The sequence below is a fragment of the Saimiri boliviensis genome, chromosome 14, assembly GCF_048565385.1.
Source record: "Saimiri boliviensis isolate mSaiBol1 chromosome 14, mSaiBol1.pri, whole genome shotgun sequence".
Lineage (NCBI taxonomy): Eukaryota > Metazoa > Chordata > Mammalia > Primates > Cebidae > Saimiri > Saimiri boliviensis.
In genome coordinates this window covers 75,846,015-75,864,784 of record NC_133462.1, presented here as the reverse complement: position 1 = coordinate 75,864,784, position 18,770 = coordinate 75,846,015, and the positions used below count along the sequence as shown (strand labels likewise).

At 37.9% G+C, this 18,770-nt stretch overlaps 1 protein-coding gene across 1 annotated transcript in view; it reads right to left on the bottom strand.

Annotated features, from left to right (window-relative positions):
- The window catches only part of DNAH14 (dynein axonemal heavy chain 14), a 376,422-nt gene that overhangs the window by 94,011 nt on the left and 263,641 nt on the right, over nt 1-18,770 (bottom strand). The window contains exons 53-54 of the mRNA XM_074385260.1: nt 14,106-14,273; nt 12,856-12,948 (exon numbers count right to left, since the gene is read on the bottom strand). Of these exons, the coding sequence (XP_074241361.1) occupies nt 12,856-12,948; nt 14,106-14,273 (261 nt within the window). The remainder of the gene's footprint in view (nt 1-12,855; nt 12,949-14,105; nt 14,274-18,770) is intronic.

Sequence of the window (18,770 nt, the reverse complement as noted above, 5' to 3'; positions counted from 1 at the left end):
AATATCATATAATTGGAATCATATAGTATGTCGCTTTTCCAGACTGACTTCTTTCACTAAGCAATATACCTTTGAGATTCGCCCATGTCTTTTTGTGGCTTGAGAGCTCATTTATTTTTATCTCTGAATAATAGTCCATTGTATCAATGTGCTACTACAATGTATTTATTCATTTGCTTTATTGAAGGAATCTTATATGCTTCCAGTTTTTGGTGATTATGAATAAAGTTGCTATGATCATTCCTGTGCAGGTTTTTGTGTGGGCGTAAGTTTTCAAATCAGTTAGGTAAATATGTAGGAGCATGATTACCGGCTCATATGGCAAGACTATGTTTAGCTTTGTAGGAAACTGCTAAACTGTCTTCCAAAGTGGCTGTGCTATTTTGAATTTCCATCAGCTCTGAATGAGAATTCCTCTTGTTCTGTATCTTTGTCGGTAATTGCTATTATCAGTTCTTTGGATTTTGGTCACTTTAATAGGGATGTAGTGGTATCTCATTATTGTTTCCCCAGTGACAATTAATATTGAGCATCTTTTCATATGCCGTTGTGAGGTATTTTCTTTTTCCTTTTTTTAGTTGACATGTGATAATTGTACATATTTATGGGATACAGAGTGATATTTCCATATGACCACATAATATATAATGGTCAAATTGGAGTAAATACATTTATCGCCTCAAACATTGTCCTTTCTTTGTGTTGTGAACATTCAAAATCCTCTCCTTTTGCATTTTGGAAATACACGATAAATTATAGCTAACCATATTCAGGCTACAGTGCTGCAAAACACCAGAACTCATTCCTCCTGTGTAGCTATAATTTTGTAGTAATTAACTAAACTCTCCCATCCTCCCCTTCTCTCCTCTTCTTGGCCTCTAATACCCATAATTCTATTTTCTACTTCCATGAGTTCAAAATTCTTTTCTGTTTTCATACAAGGGAGAACATACAGTATTTCTCTTTGCTTGACTTACTTTGCTTAACATGAGGCCTTCCAGGTTCTTTCATGTTGCCACTTATTGCAGCACTATTCGCAAGAGCTAATAAGCCAAATGTTCATCAACAGAAGAGTGGACAGAGAAAATGTGGTATATAGGTATTTATAGCTATAAACTTCTCTCAAAGGATGGCTTTAGGTGTATTATGTTTTTATTTGTTTTCATTTATCTCAAAGTATTTTCTAATTTCTCTGCAATTTCTTCTTTCACCCAGAATATGCTGTAAAAGTTCCACATAGTTGTTAATATCCCAACTTTTCTTTTGTTGTGGATTTCTAATTTTGTTCTACTGTGGTCAAAGAACATACTTTGTATGATTTTAATCCTTTGAAATTTACTGAGGCTTGTTTCATGGCTTTGCATTTGGTCTCTCCTCGAGAATATTACATGTTTGCTTCAAAAGAATATGTGTTTTGCTTTTGTTGGGTGGAGTCTTCTATCATGTCAATTAGTTCAAGCTGTTTTACAATACTGTTGAAGTCTTTGTATCCTTGCTGATTTTATGTCTAGTTTCTCTATCAAGTATTATGAGTGACGGTACTGAAGTATCCAACCATTACTGTTAAATTAATTATTTCTCCCTTAAATTCTGCCAATTTTGGCTCCAGGTATTTCACTCTAAGTTATTAGGTGTGTATATGCCTATAACTGTCATATCTTCCTGATCATTGACCCTTTCATCATTATAGCTTGTCTTTTTTTGGTCTCAGAACACTTCATTTGTTTCCTGAAAGTCTGCTTTGTCTGATATTAGTATACCTTCTCCAACTTTCTTATGGTAACTGTTTGCATGGATTATTTTTCTCCATCCTTTCGTTTTCAGCCATTTTGCATCTTTGAATCTAAAATGTGGCTTTTGTTGATAGCATATAGTCAGATTTTGTTCTTTAAAAAATCTAGTTTTATAATCTCTATATTTTTATTAGAGTTTTTAATGCATTTATATTTATGTTATGATCAATGTGGGGCTTGTCTGCCATACTGCTATTTTCCATATGTCTCATGTGTTTTTTCCCTGTTTCTCCCTTCTTTTGTGTTAAATATTTTCTAGTGTTCTATGTTCTTTTCTTGGCTTTTTTATTATATGAATTTTTGTTCTATTTTTTTACATTAAAAATAAGTTTTTATTGAATGATTCCAGAAGGTAAAAAGATGAACCATAATCTGGAAAATTATATTTGCCACACATATAATGAAGAAAATATTAGTATCTCAATATATAAATAACTCCTACAAATCAACAAGAAAAAGATAACCTAACAGAAAAATGGGCAAATACAAATGCATGATTCACTGAAGAGAAGACCTGAATGACCAATAAACAAATGAAAGGTTGATCAACCAGTATCTGCATATCTATGCTTGCCCCTGCAGTAACTATCAAATTCTCCCTTAGCTCCCTTAGCTCAATAATGGCTGACTGAAATTGCTGCATAGATATGCCAAATACTTCAGCCCTCTCACCTTTCTGAGGCACATTTCCTAAACCTTTTCTTAGAGATTCCCTTATGCAATTAACTTCCAGTTGCTCACAATAGTAACTGGCCTGATAATGCACCCTGTATTGATTACTGCCTCTTTTCTGTCTCACTTTCTCAGTCCTCCACCTGCTTTCTGGGATCATGTCTCATATTAACATTGAACACTTGCCTCAAGGCCTTCTTCTGGGGTAACCAGAAGATACACGATAAAATAAAATTGTTCAAGCTTCCTTGCCAGTATTGGGCAGAGTCTAAGCTCTGACAATTCTATGGGAACTTTCCACAGAAAAGAAGCTAAAGCTTCCCTTAAAAATGCATATAAAAAAGGGGTCTGATGGCTTTGAATCAAACCTGATGGCTGGGGGCCCAGACCACAGCCAGGCACAAAATTTCATAGCCTGGAACTCTGGCTCATGGACCTCCTGCAGGTCTGCTTTCCGTCTGTTCTCTTTGAAACCTGTCTGCCATCAGTGTGTTTTTCCCTGACCTGCTTGGGTTCACAGTTAAACTATCCCTTTTCCTTGAGAATTTTTAACATTTTTATTGAGATGATAGTGACATAAAAACCATATATATATATTTAGGGTGTACAACTTGATGTTTGGATCTATGTGTACATTGTTAAATGATCATCACAATCACTATTTAAAATAACCACTACCTCTACATAGTTACCAGTGTGTGTGTGTGTGTGTGTGTGTGCGCACGTGTATCAATATCAAGATCTACTCTCTTAACAAATTTCAAGTATATAATACAATGTTGTTAACTATCATTATCATACTGTACATTAGTTCTCCAGAACTTGTTCATCCTGCATAACTGAATTACATTATGTATCTTAACTTATCACAATCTATTTTTATTTTTAATCACAATCTATTTTAGATTCATACTAACAATTCCAGGAAAATGTAGACAGTTTTCTTCAACAGAACCCCACTTCCTCCATCCTCTTTTGTGCTATTTACTGTTATATATATTACATCTTTATATATTATAAGCCTGACAATAGTTTTATAACTATCATTCCATGTGATTATCTTTTAAAGCAGTTAAGAGTAAAGAAAAAAATATATTTATATAGTCTGTGGTTGGCAGAGTAATGTACTTGGCACCCCTATTCCCCCCGAATATGTCCCCATCATGATCTCTGGAACCTATGAATATATTATATTACATGGCAAGAGACTTTGTAGACATAATTAAGATTAAAGATCTTAATCATGGTGAGATTATCCTAGATTATTTGGCTGGGCCCAGTCTAAATCATATTAGTTCTTGAAAGCAGAAAACCTTTCCCAGCTTTGGTCAGAGAGAGAGAGATGTTATGACTTATGAAGGGTCAAGAGATGTGATGTTGCTGACTTTACAGATGAATGAAGGCAGTCATGAGCCAAGGGATGCAGAAAGCCTCTAGAAACTAGTAAAAGAAAAGGAACAGATTCTCCCTTAGAGTCTCTGGAAAGTAATGCAGTCTTGCCTATACCTGGATTTTGGCTCACTGGGTTCCATTCATACTTCTGATCCCCAAACTGTAAGATAAGACTTCCACTAAGAGGGCTAAATAGGAACAGCTCCGGAGTGCAGTTTCCAAGGAGAGAGATGTGGAAGACGAGTGATCTCTGCATTTCTAACTGAAGTACCAGGTTTATTTCAATGGACTGGCTGGACAGTGGGTATAGCCCAGGGAGGGAAAACTGAGGCAGGGCGGGGCACTGCCCACCAGGAAATGCAACCAACTAGAGGATCAGGGACTACCCCCTCAGCATTCCGGTTCAGAGATGGTGCTTCTCCTGTGCCCTTTGCAACCCACAGTCCGTAGACTTAATCTACGCTTGATTGGTGTACCTGAGGGAGAATGAATCCAAGCCAGAAAACACTCTTCAGGATATTATCCAGGAGAACTTCACCAACCTAGCAAGGCAGGCCAACATTCAAATATAGTCCAGGAGAACACTGCTGGGCTGAGAAGTGCTGCAAGTTGCCAGCGCAGATCTGACCAACAGCTCCAGCTGGCCCGGTGCCATGAGTTGTTGGCACAGAACAGGGCACAGGTTTTGGCGAGCACCAAGAGCGCCTGCAGGAGATATCTACCTGCCATCCAAAAAGAGGGAGAGCTGAAAGCAGGGAGACAGGCGATACGGCTTAGCAGGTCCCATCCCCACAAAGACCAGCAAATTGAAGCCCTCTTGCTTGAGAGTTTCACAGCCAGAACATCAGTTTGAGCTCAACCCAGGACAATAGAGCTTGATGGTGGGAAGCGCATCTGCCACTGTGAAGGCCGATCTAATCTCACCTGTGTAAACAAAAGCCAGAGGAAGCCTACACAGCAGCCAGGCTGAGTCCAAGGGAGCTGGGCTGAGTCCGAGGGAGCTGGGCTGAGTCCGAGGCAGCCCAGCAGTGCCTCTGAAGGCAGACAAGGGACAGACTGACAGACTGCCTCCTCAAGTGGCTCCCCGTATAACCAAAAAAAAAAAAAAAAAAAAGCCTCATGCATAAGAGGGGCCTGACTGCTAGTAGGAAAACTAAAAACCAAAAAGAAGTAGCTTCAGCATCAACAGAAAGAATGTCCACTCAGAGACCCCATTCGAAATCACCAACTTCAAAGATCAGATAGATAAACCCAAGAAGATGGGAAGAAACCAGTGCAAAAAGGATGAAATCACCAAAGACCAGAATGCTTCTCCTCCTCCAGGGATCATAACTCCTCACCAGCAAGGGAACAAAACTGGATCTCCATCCAGTCAGTCTGACGAATTGACAGAAGCAGGCTTCAGAATGTGGGTAATAACAAACTTCTCTGGTGGAAGACAGTGTGGCGATTCCTCAAGGACCTAAAAATAGAAATCCCATTTGACCCAGCAATCCCATTACTGGGTATATATCCAAAGGATTATAAATCATTCTACTACAAGGACACATGCACACGAATGTTCATTGCAGCACTGTTTACAATAGCAAAGACCTGGAACCAACCCAAATGCCCAACGATGATAGACTGGATAGGGAAAATGTGGTACATATACACCATGGAATATTATGCAGCCATCAAAAACGATGAGTTCACGTCCTTTGTAGGGACATGGATGAACCTGGAAACCATTATTCTCAGCAAACTGACACAAGAGCAGAAAATCAAACACCGTATATTCTCGCTCATAGGCGGGTGTTGAACAATGAGAACACATGGACACAGGGAGGGGAGCACTACACACTGGGATCCGTTGGGGGGAAATGGGGGAGGGGCGGGGGGGTGGGGAGGTGGGAAGAGATAGCATGGGGAGAAATGACAGATACAGGTGAGGGGACAGAAGGCAGCAAAGCACACTGCCATGTGTGTACCTATGCAACAATCTTGCATGTTCATCACATGTACCCCAAAACCTAAAATGCAATAAAAAAAAAAGAAAAAAAAAAAAGAATAAAAAGAAAATGAAAGGGGCCAGGAGTGGTGGCTCGAGCCTGTAATCCCAGCATTTTGGGAAGCCGAGGTGGGTGGATCATCTGAGGTCGGGAGTTCAAGACCAGCCTGGCCAACTTGGTAAAACCCCATCTCTATTAAAAATACAAAAAAATAAATAAATAAAAAATAAATTAGCTGGGCATGGTAGCAGGTGCCTGTAATCCCAGCTACTTGGGAGGCTGAGGCAGGAGAATTGCTTGAACCTGGGAGGTAGAGGTTGCAGTGAGCTGAGACCTTGCCATTGCACACCAGCATGGCAACAGAGCAAGACTCCATCTAAAGAAAAGAAGGAAGGAAAGGAGGGAGGAAGGAAGGAAGGAAGGAAAGAAGGAAAGACTTTTTGGAGAAAAATGTTATAATAAATTGTCTTAGATTAGAGGTCTTTGGAAATGTAAAAGTTCTATAAAATGTGAAAATATGAATTTTCTAATCATGTTAATTATATAACAATAATTTCTTTAGAGAAATTCCTTTTTCAAGATTATTATTCAGTTGAAGAAAATTAAATAAGAAATTGTTATGGACAAGTTTTGCTTGTTTGAAGATGAGGAGCAAAGGAATTCCCAGCTTGGAAGGAAATACTAATGTCTAAATAGTTTTCTCTCAGTGGTACGGTTACGGGAGTCTTTTTTCTTCTCATATTTGTTGTACTTTTCAAACAATATAGAATCCAGAAATGATGGATGTAATTGCATTTAAAAGTAACAGACATAAGAAAATGTTCACAATATACTTTAAGGGAAAAAAACAGGGCACAAAATTGAATCTATAGCATAATCTCAAGTTGGTAAAAAAGAAAAATTCAATGCAAGTACATAAAGCTGGAAGACAGTAGTCTGCTAGGATAGTGTTATCTCTGCATGAAGGGACCCACAGGCTATTTTCTTATTTGAATATTTCTGCAATCTCCAAATTGTTTTAATGGGCATATTGGTTTTTGCTTTGTTTTGTTTGAAAAAGTGTCTCACTCTGTCACCCAGGCTGGAGTGCAGTGACATAATCATAGCTCACTGCAGCTTCAAACTGGCATATTGCATTTTTATAAAGAAAAAACATTCACATTTTTTGTCATTGCCAACTGGAGATCAAGTGGAAGTAAAAAAAAATCACCTCAAATTATAAATCGATGGAAAATACTAATATACCCAAATTCTAATTTATAAAATGTTCAATTTTAAGTCCATTTAGTTAGGTACAGGTAGCTCTCATATACCATTGAAAAAGGCTTTAATAAATATTGCTGATAATCAAATCTTAGTATAAGAAATCATGTATCATTACATTTCCAGTATCAAATTTAGGATTTCAGTTTTTGAATGTAAACAAAATACCTCTAAAGATTACAGATACACACTAATGCAGAAAATAGGTCTATGCATATGCATATACGCACATGTAAGAGGATATGTGAAATTCAGTGCTGGTAGGTTTTCCAGTAAACTATACTTCCCAGTAAACTATACTTTTTATTTATATTTTTTCAGATTGTTTAATTTTCTATGTTAAATACTGCACTAGCCCCATTAAATTGGGAATGCCTCCCCTTGCCTTGATTAGTTTGTTTACAATAAAATAGAAATTGCAGGACACCCAGAGATAGAGATGCGTCAAAGGATTTCATTCACTTTCCTTTTAGTTCGTATTAAATAAAGTGTTACCCAGTTATTACCGGCACTGCTCCACCGAAGATGGTATTCTTTAACTGTCCAAAGAGTCTTAAGGTGCTGATGGGGTTTTGTCTGCAGCCTACAGCCATGCCGTGAAGGTGGGGTATAGAGTATTCTGCTGCTCTAATCACTTCTCCAGAGTAGGAATAGTGAACTTATGATACTACTTATATTCTTTTACCCAAATAAAAGAAGAGTAACTGACTTCTAACTTTTAAAAGAACAGAAAGAGCGATGGCAACTTATCAACAGACTTTGAAGATAATTTATAGGCATTCATATTTATCTATTTAATTTATAGATAGTAACACTAATACAAAGTTCTCTTTGTCACAACCCATCTTCTAGGAAGGGGTACAAAGATCTTTACATACCTTGCTTAAAGGCAATAGATATAATCACAGCCTATTTATCCCATCTATATCCCAAGAGAAAGGTCTCTTGGTGTTAAGAGTATCAAGCATCAAATTTTCCTGAGAGTTTTCCATAACAAATATTTATTATTTTTATAATCTGAAAACAATAAAGCAAGGTTTATATTTAAAAATTAGTAGGCCATTTACATTCACAAAGGAAAAATTATAATTTTCTTAAACATTAATGGAGATACTAAAAATATTTATATTGCTCACCATTCAAAAAATAAAAGTACAGGAAATAAAAATAAAGTAGAATGCTAAGAATCTGGATAGCAGTCCAATCATCTTTATGTACTTTCAAATTTACTCAAGGGAGAGAGTAATTCCTAGCAACTTAGCTATTTCTTCACCAGTCCCTGATATGCAGTAGCAGCTCAATGAATAAATTTCATGGAATGAATAAATTTACATTAAATGAAAAAAAAAAACACAACAACAAACTTCTCTGAGCTAAAGGAACATGTTCTAAACCAATGTAAAGAAAGTAAAACCCTTGAAAAAAGGTTAGAAGAAATGCTAACTAGAATAACCAGCTTAGAGAAGAACATAAATGACTGGATGGAGCTGAAAAACACAGCATGAGAACTTCTCGAGGCATACACAAGTTTCAATAGCTGAATCGATCAAGCAGAAGAAAGGATATCAGAGATTGAAGATCAACTCAATGAAATAAAATAAGAAGGCAAGGATAGAGAAAAAAGAGTGAAAAGAAATGAACAAAGCCTCCAAGAAATATGGGATTATGTGAAAAGACCTAATCTATGCTTGATCAGCAAACTCGAATGTAATGGGGAGAATGAATTCAAGCTGGAAAATACTCTTCAGGATATTATCCAGGAGAACTTCTCCAACCTATTGTTTACAATAGCAAAGATCTGGAACCAACCCAAAGGCCCATCAGTGATAGACTGGACCAAGAAAATGTGGCACATATACACCATGGAATACCATGCAGTCTTAAAAAAATGATGAGTTTGTGTCCTTTGTAGGGACATGGATGAATCTGGAAACCATGATTCTTGGCAAACTGACACAAGAACAGAAAATCAAACACTGCATGTTCTCACTCATAGGTGGGTGTTGAATAATGAGCACACATGGGCACAGGGAGGGGAGCATCACACACTGCGGTCTGTTGGAGGGTAGGGCACTAGGGGAGGGACAGCCGGGTGCAGGGAGGTTGGAGAAAGATAACACTGGGAGAAATGCCTAATGTAGGTGACGGGGGGATGGAGACAACAAACCACCATGGCACGTGTGTACCTATGCAACAATCCTGCAAGATCTGCACATGTACTCCAGAACTTAAAGTACAATAAAAAAAATTAAGCTGGAAAAACAAAACTGTAAGATAATAAATTTGTCTAAGCTGCCATATTTGCAATAATGTGTTTCATAGGCCGTAGAAAACGAACATACTGCCCTGTATTTACCTATGTAATTGCTCTTAGTGGTGCTCATTATTCTTCACATGGATTTAAGTTACCATTTGGTATCTTTCACCTTTACCCTAAAAATTTACTTTAGTCTTTTCTGTAACAAATTATCAGAGATATTTATCTGGAAATGTCTTTATTTCATTTTTAAAATAGTTTTATTGAACATAAAATTTGGGAGATTTTTTTTCCCCCTTTTATCTCTCTGAATGTGCTGCTCCAATGTCTTCTGGTCTCCATTGTGTCTAATGAGAAGTCAGCTGTAAATTTTATTGGGAATTCCTAGTACATAAGAAGTTTTTCTCTTGCTGCCTTCATGATTTTCTTTGTCTTTGAATGTTTGACTATGAAGCGTATAGGTGTAAATCGACTTGTGTTTACTCTTCTTAGTCTTTCTTAAGCTGTAATTGAACTTCTTGTATGTGAAGATTAATGTATTGGGGCATTGTTCCTATGAAATCTTTTCTGTTCCCTTCTATTCTCTTTCTGGGAGTCTCAATAAGCATATTTTGATAAATTTGATAGTGTCTCCTAGGTCTTCGATGCCTTGCTTTTTTCTTCATTTTTCTCTTTCTCTTCTTTAGCATGGATAAGTTCTATAGATCTTTAAGTTTGTGAATTCTCTTTTCTGCCAACTTAAATCTGCAGTTGAGCCTCTCTAGTGAAGTTTTTGTTTCACTTATTTTGATTTTCAACCCTAGAAATTCCAATTTGTAAGATAATTTATATCCCTTTATTGGTATTCTTTATTTGAAGAGTCATTTTTGCATGCTTTCTTTAATTTAAAACATATACATTTTCCTTCAGGCTTTTTGAGTATATTTATAAGAGCTGTATTTCAGATCTCTGCTAAGCCCAACATCTGGATCCCCTTCAATACAGTTCCTATTGACTACTTTCTCTCCCTATGTATAGCTCACACTTTATCTGTTTTCATGTCTTGTAATTTTTGTTGAAAAGTGAACATTTACGTGATAGATTGTATGCAACAATCTTTTAAACAAATGCCTTATATTGAAATGCTAATTAACACTAGTTTTCTTACCCTCTGGTAGTTCTGGCAGTTCAACACTATAATCCAGTTGAAGTATCTAATATTTGCTTTTAAAATTCATTATGATTTCTTCTTTTACTTTTTTACTAAATTAAACTTATCTCATTTGAGCCATTCAATCTAAATAACGATTATTTTATTGTTTCTTATCTGTATTAACTTTTTTTTTTTATTTTTTTAAGACAGAGTCTTGCTCTGTCACCAGGCTGGAGTGCAGTGGCTCAATCTTGGCTCACTGCAACCTCCAACTCCCTGGTTCAAGCAATTCTCCTGCCTCAGCCTCCTGAGTATCTAGGATTACAGGCACATGCTACAAGGCTCAGCTAAGTTTTGTATTGTTAGTAGAGATGGGGTTTAACCATGTTGGCCAGGATGGTCTCAATCTTCTGACCTTCTGATTCACCTGCCTTGGCCTCCCAAAGTGTTGGGATTATGGCATGAGCCATCGTGCCCGGCCCTGTCTTAAATACTCTTAATTAAGTCATTACACTCCCTCCAGCTGCTTCTCCCTGCAGAAGTGCCACATGCTAGACTAGCCTTCAGTTAAATTACTGTTTTGCAAAATTGAACCCTAGTGTCAGCTTGAACCAGGAAAAAGATCTACTTATAATGTTTAATCTGGCAAAAATAGTAATAGCGGCCAGATGTGGTGGCTCACACCTGTAATCCCAGTACTTTGGGAGGCCAAGGCAGGCAGAATTCTGAGGTCAGGATTCAAGACCAGCCTGGCCAACATGGTGAAACCCATCTCTACAAAAAATACAAAAAATTAGCTGGGCATGGTGGCGGGCACCTGTAATCCCAGCTACTTGGTAGGCTGAGGCAGGAGGATCACTTTAACCTGGGTGGCAGAGGTTACAGTGAGCTGAGATTGCACCATTGCACTCCAGTCTGGGCAACAAGAGTGAATCTCCATCTCAAAAAAAAAATATAGTAATAGGATCAGAGGAATCAGAAGTTTGACATGTTTTACCTTGTATTTTTAATAGGGGCTTTGAGAGGGAAGATAGGTTTGTAAGAAGAGATCTATAGAGAAATTATTAAGGCAAAGTTGCAGCTGATTGTAGGCTTTTGAAAATTGCTCTGAATACATTCTCAGGCATTTTAGAATTGAGAACTTTTTAGAAAAGACATGCTAAAGAAAAGAGTCACTTTGTGGTAAAATAACTAAACTGAGAGCATATATACTTTAGGAACAGAAAAATAATATGCTAATAATTGAAATAAGACAATAATCATAGCCCTTGTAGAGTTTATGTTCTAAATGTAGAGACAGATGATTATAAATGAAAAATTAATGTGTAATATTATATAAGATAATGCTAAGGACCAGGAAGAAAATAAAGCAGAATAAGGAGACAGAGTAATAGGGACTGAGGGGAAGAAAAGAGGTACATTAGGGAACAGAGAAAACCATAGTGGTCCAGGTGGAGATAATGGTGGCTTAAATAGGGTGGTGGCTGTGGAGATGCAGGGAAGTGTACAGACTTGAAATACATTTTGGTAGTTGCATTGCCAGGACTTATTGATGAATTAAATGTGAGAAGTGATGAAAAAGTGACAAAACTGAGTGACATCCAAGTTTCTGGCTAGACCAGTGGCTATATGGTGATGCCATTTATGAGTTAGACAGGTTAGTAAAATAATAGTTTTGGTGATAGAAAGATTTGTTTCATATTTTTTTGTTTTATTTTCCAATTTTTAATTCCCTTTATCTCATTGCACAGGTCTGTTTAAATAAAAGAGTGTCTAAATAAAGCTCTAGCTGTTCTGAATATAAAAAAGTTCTTTTCAAAAAAAGGGGCATAAATTAAATACCTAAACATTCATAAATAAAGTATAAAATAAACAACTAGCTATAAATAACAAATTTAATAATACGATTTATGTAATTGGCTAAATATGTTGAATTTATTTAGTTTTCCAAAAGCTTTTCTCTATTCAAAGTATATTTGGGAATTTTCCAAGATGTTAACTCCCATTTGTTCCAAGAGAGGCAAAACGTTGTGCAAAAGCTCACATTTCTAAATCAACATTCAAATAAGCACATTATTTTTGAAGTTTGGATCCACCTGCACAGATGCTGTATTCATGCTGAGAATACTAGAAATGGTATAATTTTATTCACATCAAATGCCTTCCAAAAACAAATGCTATTTTTATTTGCTGACGAATTTCATATGCAAACCATAGAGAGGACAAGAGTCCTGGGCTGTGACTCAATTATTGTGATTTTTCACAAAGTGTGGCTAAATAAAACTTCTGTAAGATTTTATTGTGATTTCATTTATTGTGCAAACTTAAAACCCCTTGAAAAATTTAAATTCCTACCAGTAACATGTGACTCCCTGGTTGTCGAAGGACCCTTGTCGCTCTTGTGATGTGTTCTATGGCTTCCTTGAAGAACACCATGGAATGAGAAAGCTAGCAGAAGAAATGTGACAAATAAATGGATTATAGATACAGAAAATTCAAATGTACATTGTGGTTATACATACAATTTACTTACAGAAAAGAGAATAACTAGTAATCCAGAGATCTACATCTAGTAAGCTGGTTTTCATTAACATTTAGGGAAAGTAATTTGCATAATAAGGATTATCCCGATGTTAATATTATTCTGAGATTAGAAAGGTGGTGGTAGAGTTGAGAGAAGAGAATGAAGAGGGAAACAACAGTTTGCCTCCCCTCCCTTCCCTTTTTCTCCCTCCCTCCCTTCTCTCTCTCTCTCTCTCTCTCTCTCTCTCTCTCTCTCTTTCAGAAAGTGTCTTGCTATGTCATTTAGGCTGGAGTGCAGTGGCACAATCATGGCTCACTGCAGCCTCGATCTCCTGGGGTCAAGCAATCCTTGTGCCTCAGACCTGTGTACCTGGGACTTACAGGCAGGCACTGGCACCACCATGCCTAATTAAATGTGTGTGTGTGTGTGTGTGTGTGTGTGTGTGTGTGTGTGTGTGTGTGTATGTGTGTGTGTAGATAGGGTCTCATTATGTTGCCTAGGCTGGTCTCAAACTCCTGGCCTCAAGTGATCTTCCTGCCTCAGTCTCCCAAAGTGCTAGGATTACAGGCATGAACCACCACACCTGGCCTATGCCTTGACAGGTAGGGTAAGTGGTAGGAGGAAGAGATGCAGAAAATTGGTTTATAGTGTATGAGATTTTGTTGGTGTCTCTGTTCCAGCACATCTTTGCCCACAACAACGGGAAAGATGTAAAGAGACACAACCACTTTGCTGTTCTTTGTTGCTACTTTGGACCCTGTTCCCACACTCTGTTTTGCATTTATCTTTATGAACTGTATTCAACTTCCTATAGCTTCAGTTGTGCACCTCATCTTTAAAATTATACCCTATCAAATGAGACAAAATAAGATGAAATAACATAAAACTGTACTTCTAATGATCTGCTTTAAAATACGAAGGTAAACATTTTTCCCTGATTTCTTCCTCTCTCTTTCTTTCTAGCTCTCTCTCTCACACACACACACCCCTTAAAAATATTGATTTGATATACATGTCTGTATATAAAAATTAATATATACATATATAGCACTCCTCATTTTTATATAGTATATGTATTTACCTCCAAAGACACTGAGCCCAACTTCATTTGGAATTCATCAAGTATACTGGTAAGTTTATTATAGTCATTGGTATTCTGATAAATCTTTTTTCCATGAGTCTTGTTTGTATTCAAGAAGTCCAAAAATACAGTTGAGTCTTTCTTCAGGGTTTCTTTGGTCCACTGAACCTATTGTAAGATAAGAATTTAACACTATCTGTTAATAGCACAATTCTGCTTGTTATTAAAACTAAAATCATATATCTGTGTTGGAGAAGCTCCTGGCACAATGGATCTAGGACTAACATCTTCTTAATCTTTTTTGAGCTATAAACTCCTTTTGGCAGTGAAGCCTGTGGACCCTTTCTCACAATAATATTTTAAAATGCATATAGCAAAATACAAGGGTTATAAAAAACCCCAAATATTTTAGAATATAATTTTATTTAAGAATCCTTTGAGGGTCTGTGGATCCCAGGTTAAGAACTCCTGTTGCTAGAAATACCTTGTAGTTCCAGCAACAGTCTGAGAAAAAGAATCTTCCCTTGGTTCACCAGTACAGTTCTGCAAGTTTCCATGTCTTTTCTTGGTCTACTTTGCAAACTCTTGCCTATTTTTCACACCGAGGTCATGGGCTACCTCTTCTTTGAGGTCTGACTATCTCCCTCTCCCCTAAAATTGGGTAGAATAAATTACTCTTTCCTGCTTTTTCCACCACTAAATTGTGTGCATAGGTCTGTCATTGCACTTACAGAAATGTATTGCACTGCTTAGGTTGTAATGTGCTTGGAGGCAGGGTCCATGCTAGTCCTACATAGTCCTCAGCTCTTATTCCACTTGCTATCTGGCACTGTATTTAGAAGATGTTTGTTTGGCAAATGGCTAAATGAAGGTTGAGGGGTGGTATGGTACAATAATTGAAGAATATATGTCATTAGATATCCTAGTGAATAATCACTGTGCCACTTAACTAGCAGGATGACCTTGGGAGAGTTCTTAATCTTACTCTACTCAGTTTCTTTATCTGCAAAATGAGGATAATAACAGGTCCTATGTCATAGGGTGTTATGAATTGAGATTAAAGTGAGCAATGATATATAAAACTGTTAAAACTGTGCTTGGCACATTGTATTAATTACTAGAGTTTTTTATTTTTTTAAAGTCAACTAACTGACCTTAATTGGTCAATTAAGGTCAGTTAGTTGACTTTAAAAAAATCTCACAGGAATAATTTACATCCTTACATCCTTAAGAAAGATTTGGTTAATATGGTCTTGAATTTGGAGTATTGTAGTTGCTTTTGCTGTCCACAGGGTTGACCCCTGCTAGGGCAGGACCCAATTCCATAAGTACTTGCTTCGCTGTTTCCTACTGCCTCTAAATCTATTCCTTAGTCTGGTAAAGTCTCAAAACTGAATTGTGGTTGGCATTTATAGGGAATTTGGGAATTTCTCCCAAGACAGTAATAAGCTCTCTTTAAGAAATGCAAATCAAAACCACAATTAGATACTATCAAAAACCAGTCCGAATGGCTAATGTTAACAAGTCAAAAAATAACAGATGTTGGTGAGGATATAGAGAAAAAGGAACACTTATACACTGTTGGTGGGAATTTAAATTAGTTCAACCATTATGGAAGACAGTGTGGTGAGTCCTCAAAGTTCTAGAAACAGAACTACCACTTGACCTAGCAATCCCTTTAGTGGGTATATATCCAAAGGAATAGAAATTGCTTTATCATAAAGACACACTCACAGATATGTTCATTGCTGTATTATTCACAATAGCAGACAAGGCATCAACCTAAATGCCCATAAATGGTAGACTGGTTAAAGAAAATGTGGCACATATATACCAGGGAATACTATATATCCATAAGAAATATGAGATTGGCTGGATGCAGTGGCTCACACTTGTAATCCCAGCACTTTGGGAGGCTGAGGTAGATGGATCACCTGAGGTCAGGAGTTTGAGACCAGCCTGGTCAACATGGTGAAACTCCATCTCTACTAAAAATACAAAAAAAAAAAAAAATTAGCCAGGGATGGTGGCAGGTGTATGCAGTCCCAGCTACTTGGGAGACTGAGGCAGGAGAATCACTTGAATCTAGGAGGTGGAGGTTGCAGTGAGCTGAGATCATGACATCACTGCATTCCAACCTGGGTGACAGAGCTCAAAAAAAAAAAAAAATTAGATCATGTTCTTTGCAAGAACATGGATGGAGCTGAAGGCCATTATCCTTAGCAAACTAACATAGGAACAGAAAACCAAATACCTTATGATCTCACTTATAAGTAAGAGCTAAATATGTGAACACATGGACACTTACAGGGGAACAGACACTGGGGCTTATTGAAGAGTGGAGGGTAGGAGGAGGGAGAGAATCAGAAAAATAACTAATGGATAGTAGGTTTAATACCTGGGTGATGAAACTGTACAATAAACCCCCTTGGCAGAAGTTAACCTATGTAACAAACCTGCACATGTGACCCTGAACTTAAAAGATAAAAAAGCTCTCTTCAGATTACTATTTTAGGAAAGTCTCTTTAATTCTTCATTCATTTATTCATTAATCCCAGATATATTTATCAAGCACCAATTAGGGATAAAAGAATGCTAAATTCTGGGGACTTAGAAAGAAATTAAAAATCAATAGCTTCATTCTCATGAAACTCATAGGTTGGAGAAAGAGATAGGCAATTATATTAGAATAAGTTCTATAACAGGAAAAGCCCATAGTTTTTTGAGAACACAAAGAAGGGATATGTAATCTAAAAATGGGGTGGTATTGGCTGGAAAGGTCCACTAAGAAGTAGAAAGTATGAGCTAAATATTTTTTAAAAATTATTTTTATTAAGAATTGACAAATTATAGTTGTATGTATTTATGGGGTTTGTTAGTCCATTTTTGTTGCTATAAAGAAATACCTGAGGTTGGATAACTTACAAGGGAAAATGGTTTATTTTGTCTCACAGTTCTGCAGGCTGCACAGAAAGTGCAGTGCCAACATCTACTTCTGGTGAGAGCCTCAAGAAGGTTACAATCATGGTAGAAGACCAAGGGGGGCCAGCATGTCACATAGTGAGAGAGGGAGCAAGAGAGAGAGGAGGAGGTGCCAGGCTCCTTTTTAAACAAGCAGATCTCATGTGAACTCATTACTGTGGAGAGGACACCCAGCCATTCATGAGGGATCCACATCCATGACCCAAATACCTCCTAACTAGCCCCATATCCAACATTGGGGATTACATTTCAACATGAGATTTAGAGGGGACTGTGTTAGTCTGTTCAAATGCTGCTATGAAGAAATACACGAGATTGGGTAATTTATAAAGAAAAGAGGTTTAATTGACTCACAGTTCCACATGGCTAGGGAGGCCTCAGGAAACTTACAATCATGGTGAAGGCACCTCTTCACAGGGTGGCAGAAGAGAGAATGAGTGTATGCAGGGGAAATGCCAGATGCTTATAAAACCATCAGATCTTGTGAGACTCACTCAGTATCATGAGAACAGAATGAATGAAACTACCTTCATGACTCAATTACTTCGGCCTGGTCCCACCCTTGACATGTGGGGATTATGGGGATTACATGCAAGGTAAGATTTGGGTGAGGACACAGAGCCAAACCATAACAAGGGCAAATATCCAAACCATGTCATTCTACCTCTGGCCTCCCAAATATCATGTTCTTCTCACATTTCAGAATACAATCATCCCTTCCTAATAGTCCCCAAATATCTCAACTTGTCCTAATGTTAAAAGTTTAAAGTTTAATCTGATACTCAAAGTAAATTCCTTCCATCTATGAGCCTGTAAAATAAAAAACAAGTTATTTACTTGTGAGGTACAATAATGGTACAGGCACTGGGTAAATATCCTCATTCTAAAATGGAGAAATTGGCCAAAAGAAAGAAGCAGCAGGCCCCCCATGTAAGTCTGAAACCCAGCAGGGCAGACATTAAATCTTAAAGTTCCACAATAATCTCCCTTGACTCCATATCTTGCATCCTGGGCACACTGGTATAAGGGGTGGGTTCTCAAGGTCATGCGCAGCTCACCTTTATGGCTTTTCTGGGTGCAGCCCATGTAGCTGCTCTCATGGGTTGGAATCTGGTGCCTGTGTCTTTTCAACACTGAGGTGGCAAGCTGCTGGTGGCTCTCCCATTCTGGGGTCTGGAGGGCTACAGACTCATTCCCAAAGCTCCACTAGGCGATGCCCCAGTGGGAACTCTGTGTGGGGGCTCCAAACCCATATTTCCACTAGTCACTGCCCTAGAAAAGTTTCACCTTGGGGCTCTGCCCCTGTGGCAGGCTTCTGCCTGGGCATCTAGGCTTTCCCATCCATCCTCTGAAATCTAGGTAGAAGCTTCCAAGCCTCTTGAATTCTGTGTGCCTGCAGACTTAACACCATGTGGAAGTCACCTAGGTTTATGGCTTATACCCTCTGAAACTGCAGTCTGAGCTATACCTGGGGCTCCTTGAGCATGGCTAGAACTGGAACAGCTGTGATTCTGGAAGCAGCATCCCTAGGCTGTACAGGACAGTGGCATCCTGGGTATGGCCCCTGAAACCATTCTTTCCTCTCAGGCCTCTGGGTCTGTAATGGGAGGGACTATCCTGAAGACTTCTGAAATCCCTTCAAGGCTTTTTTCACATTGTCTTGACTATTAGCACTTTGCTCCC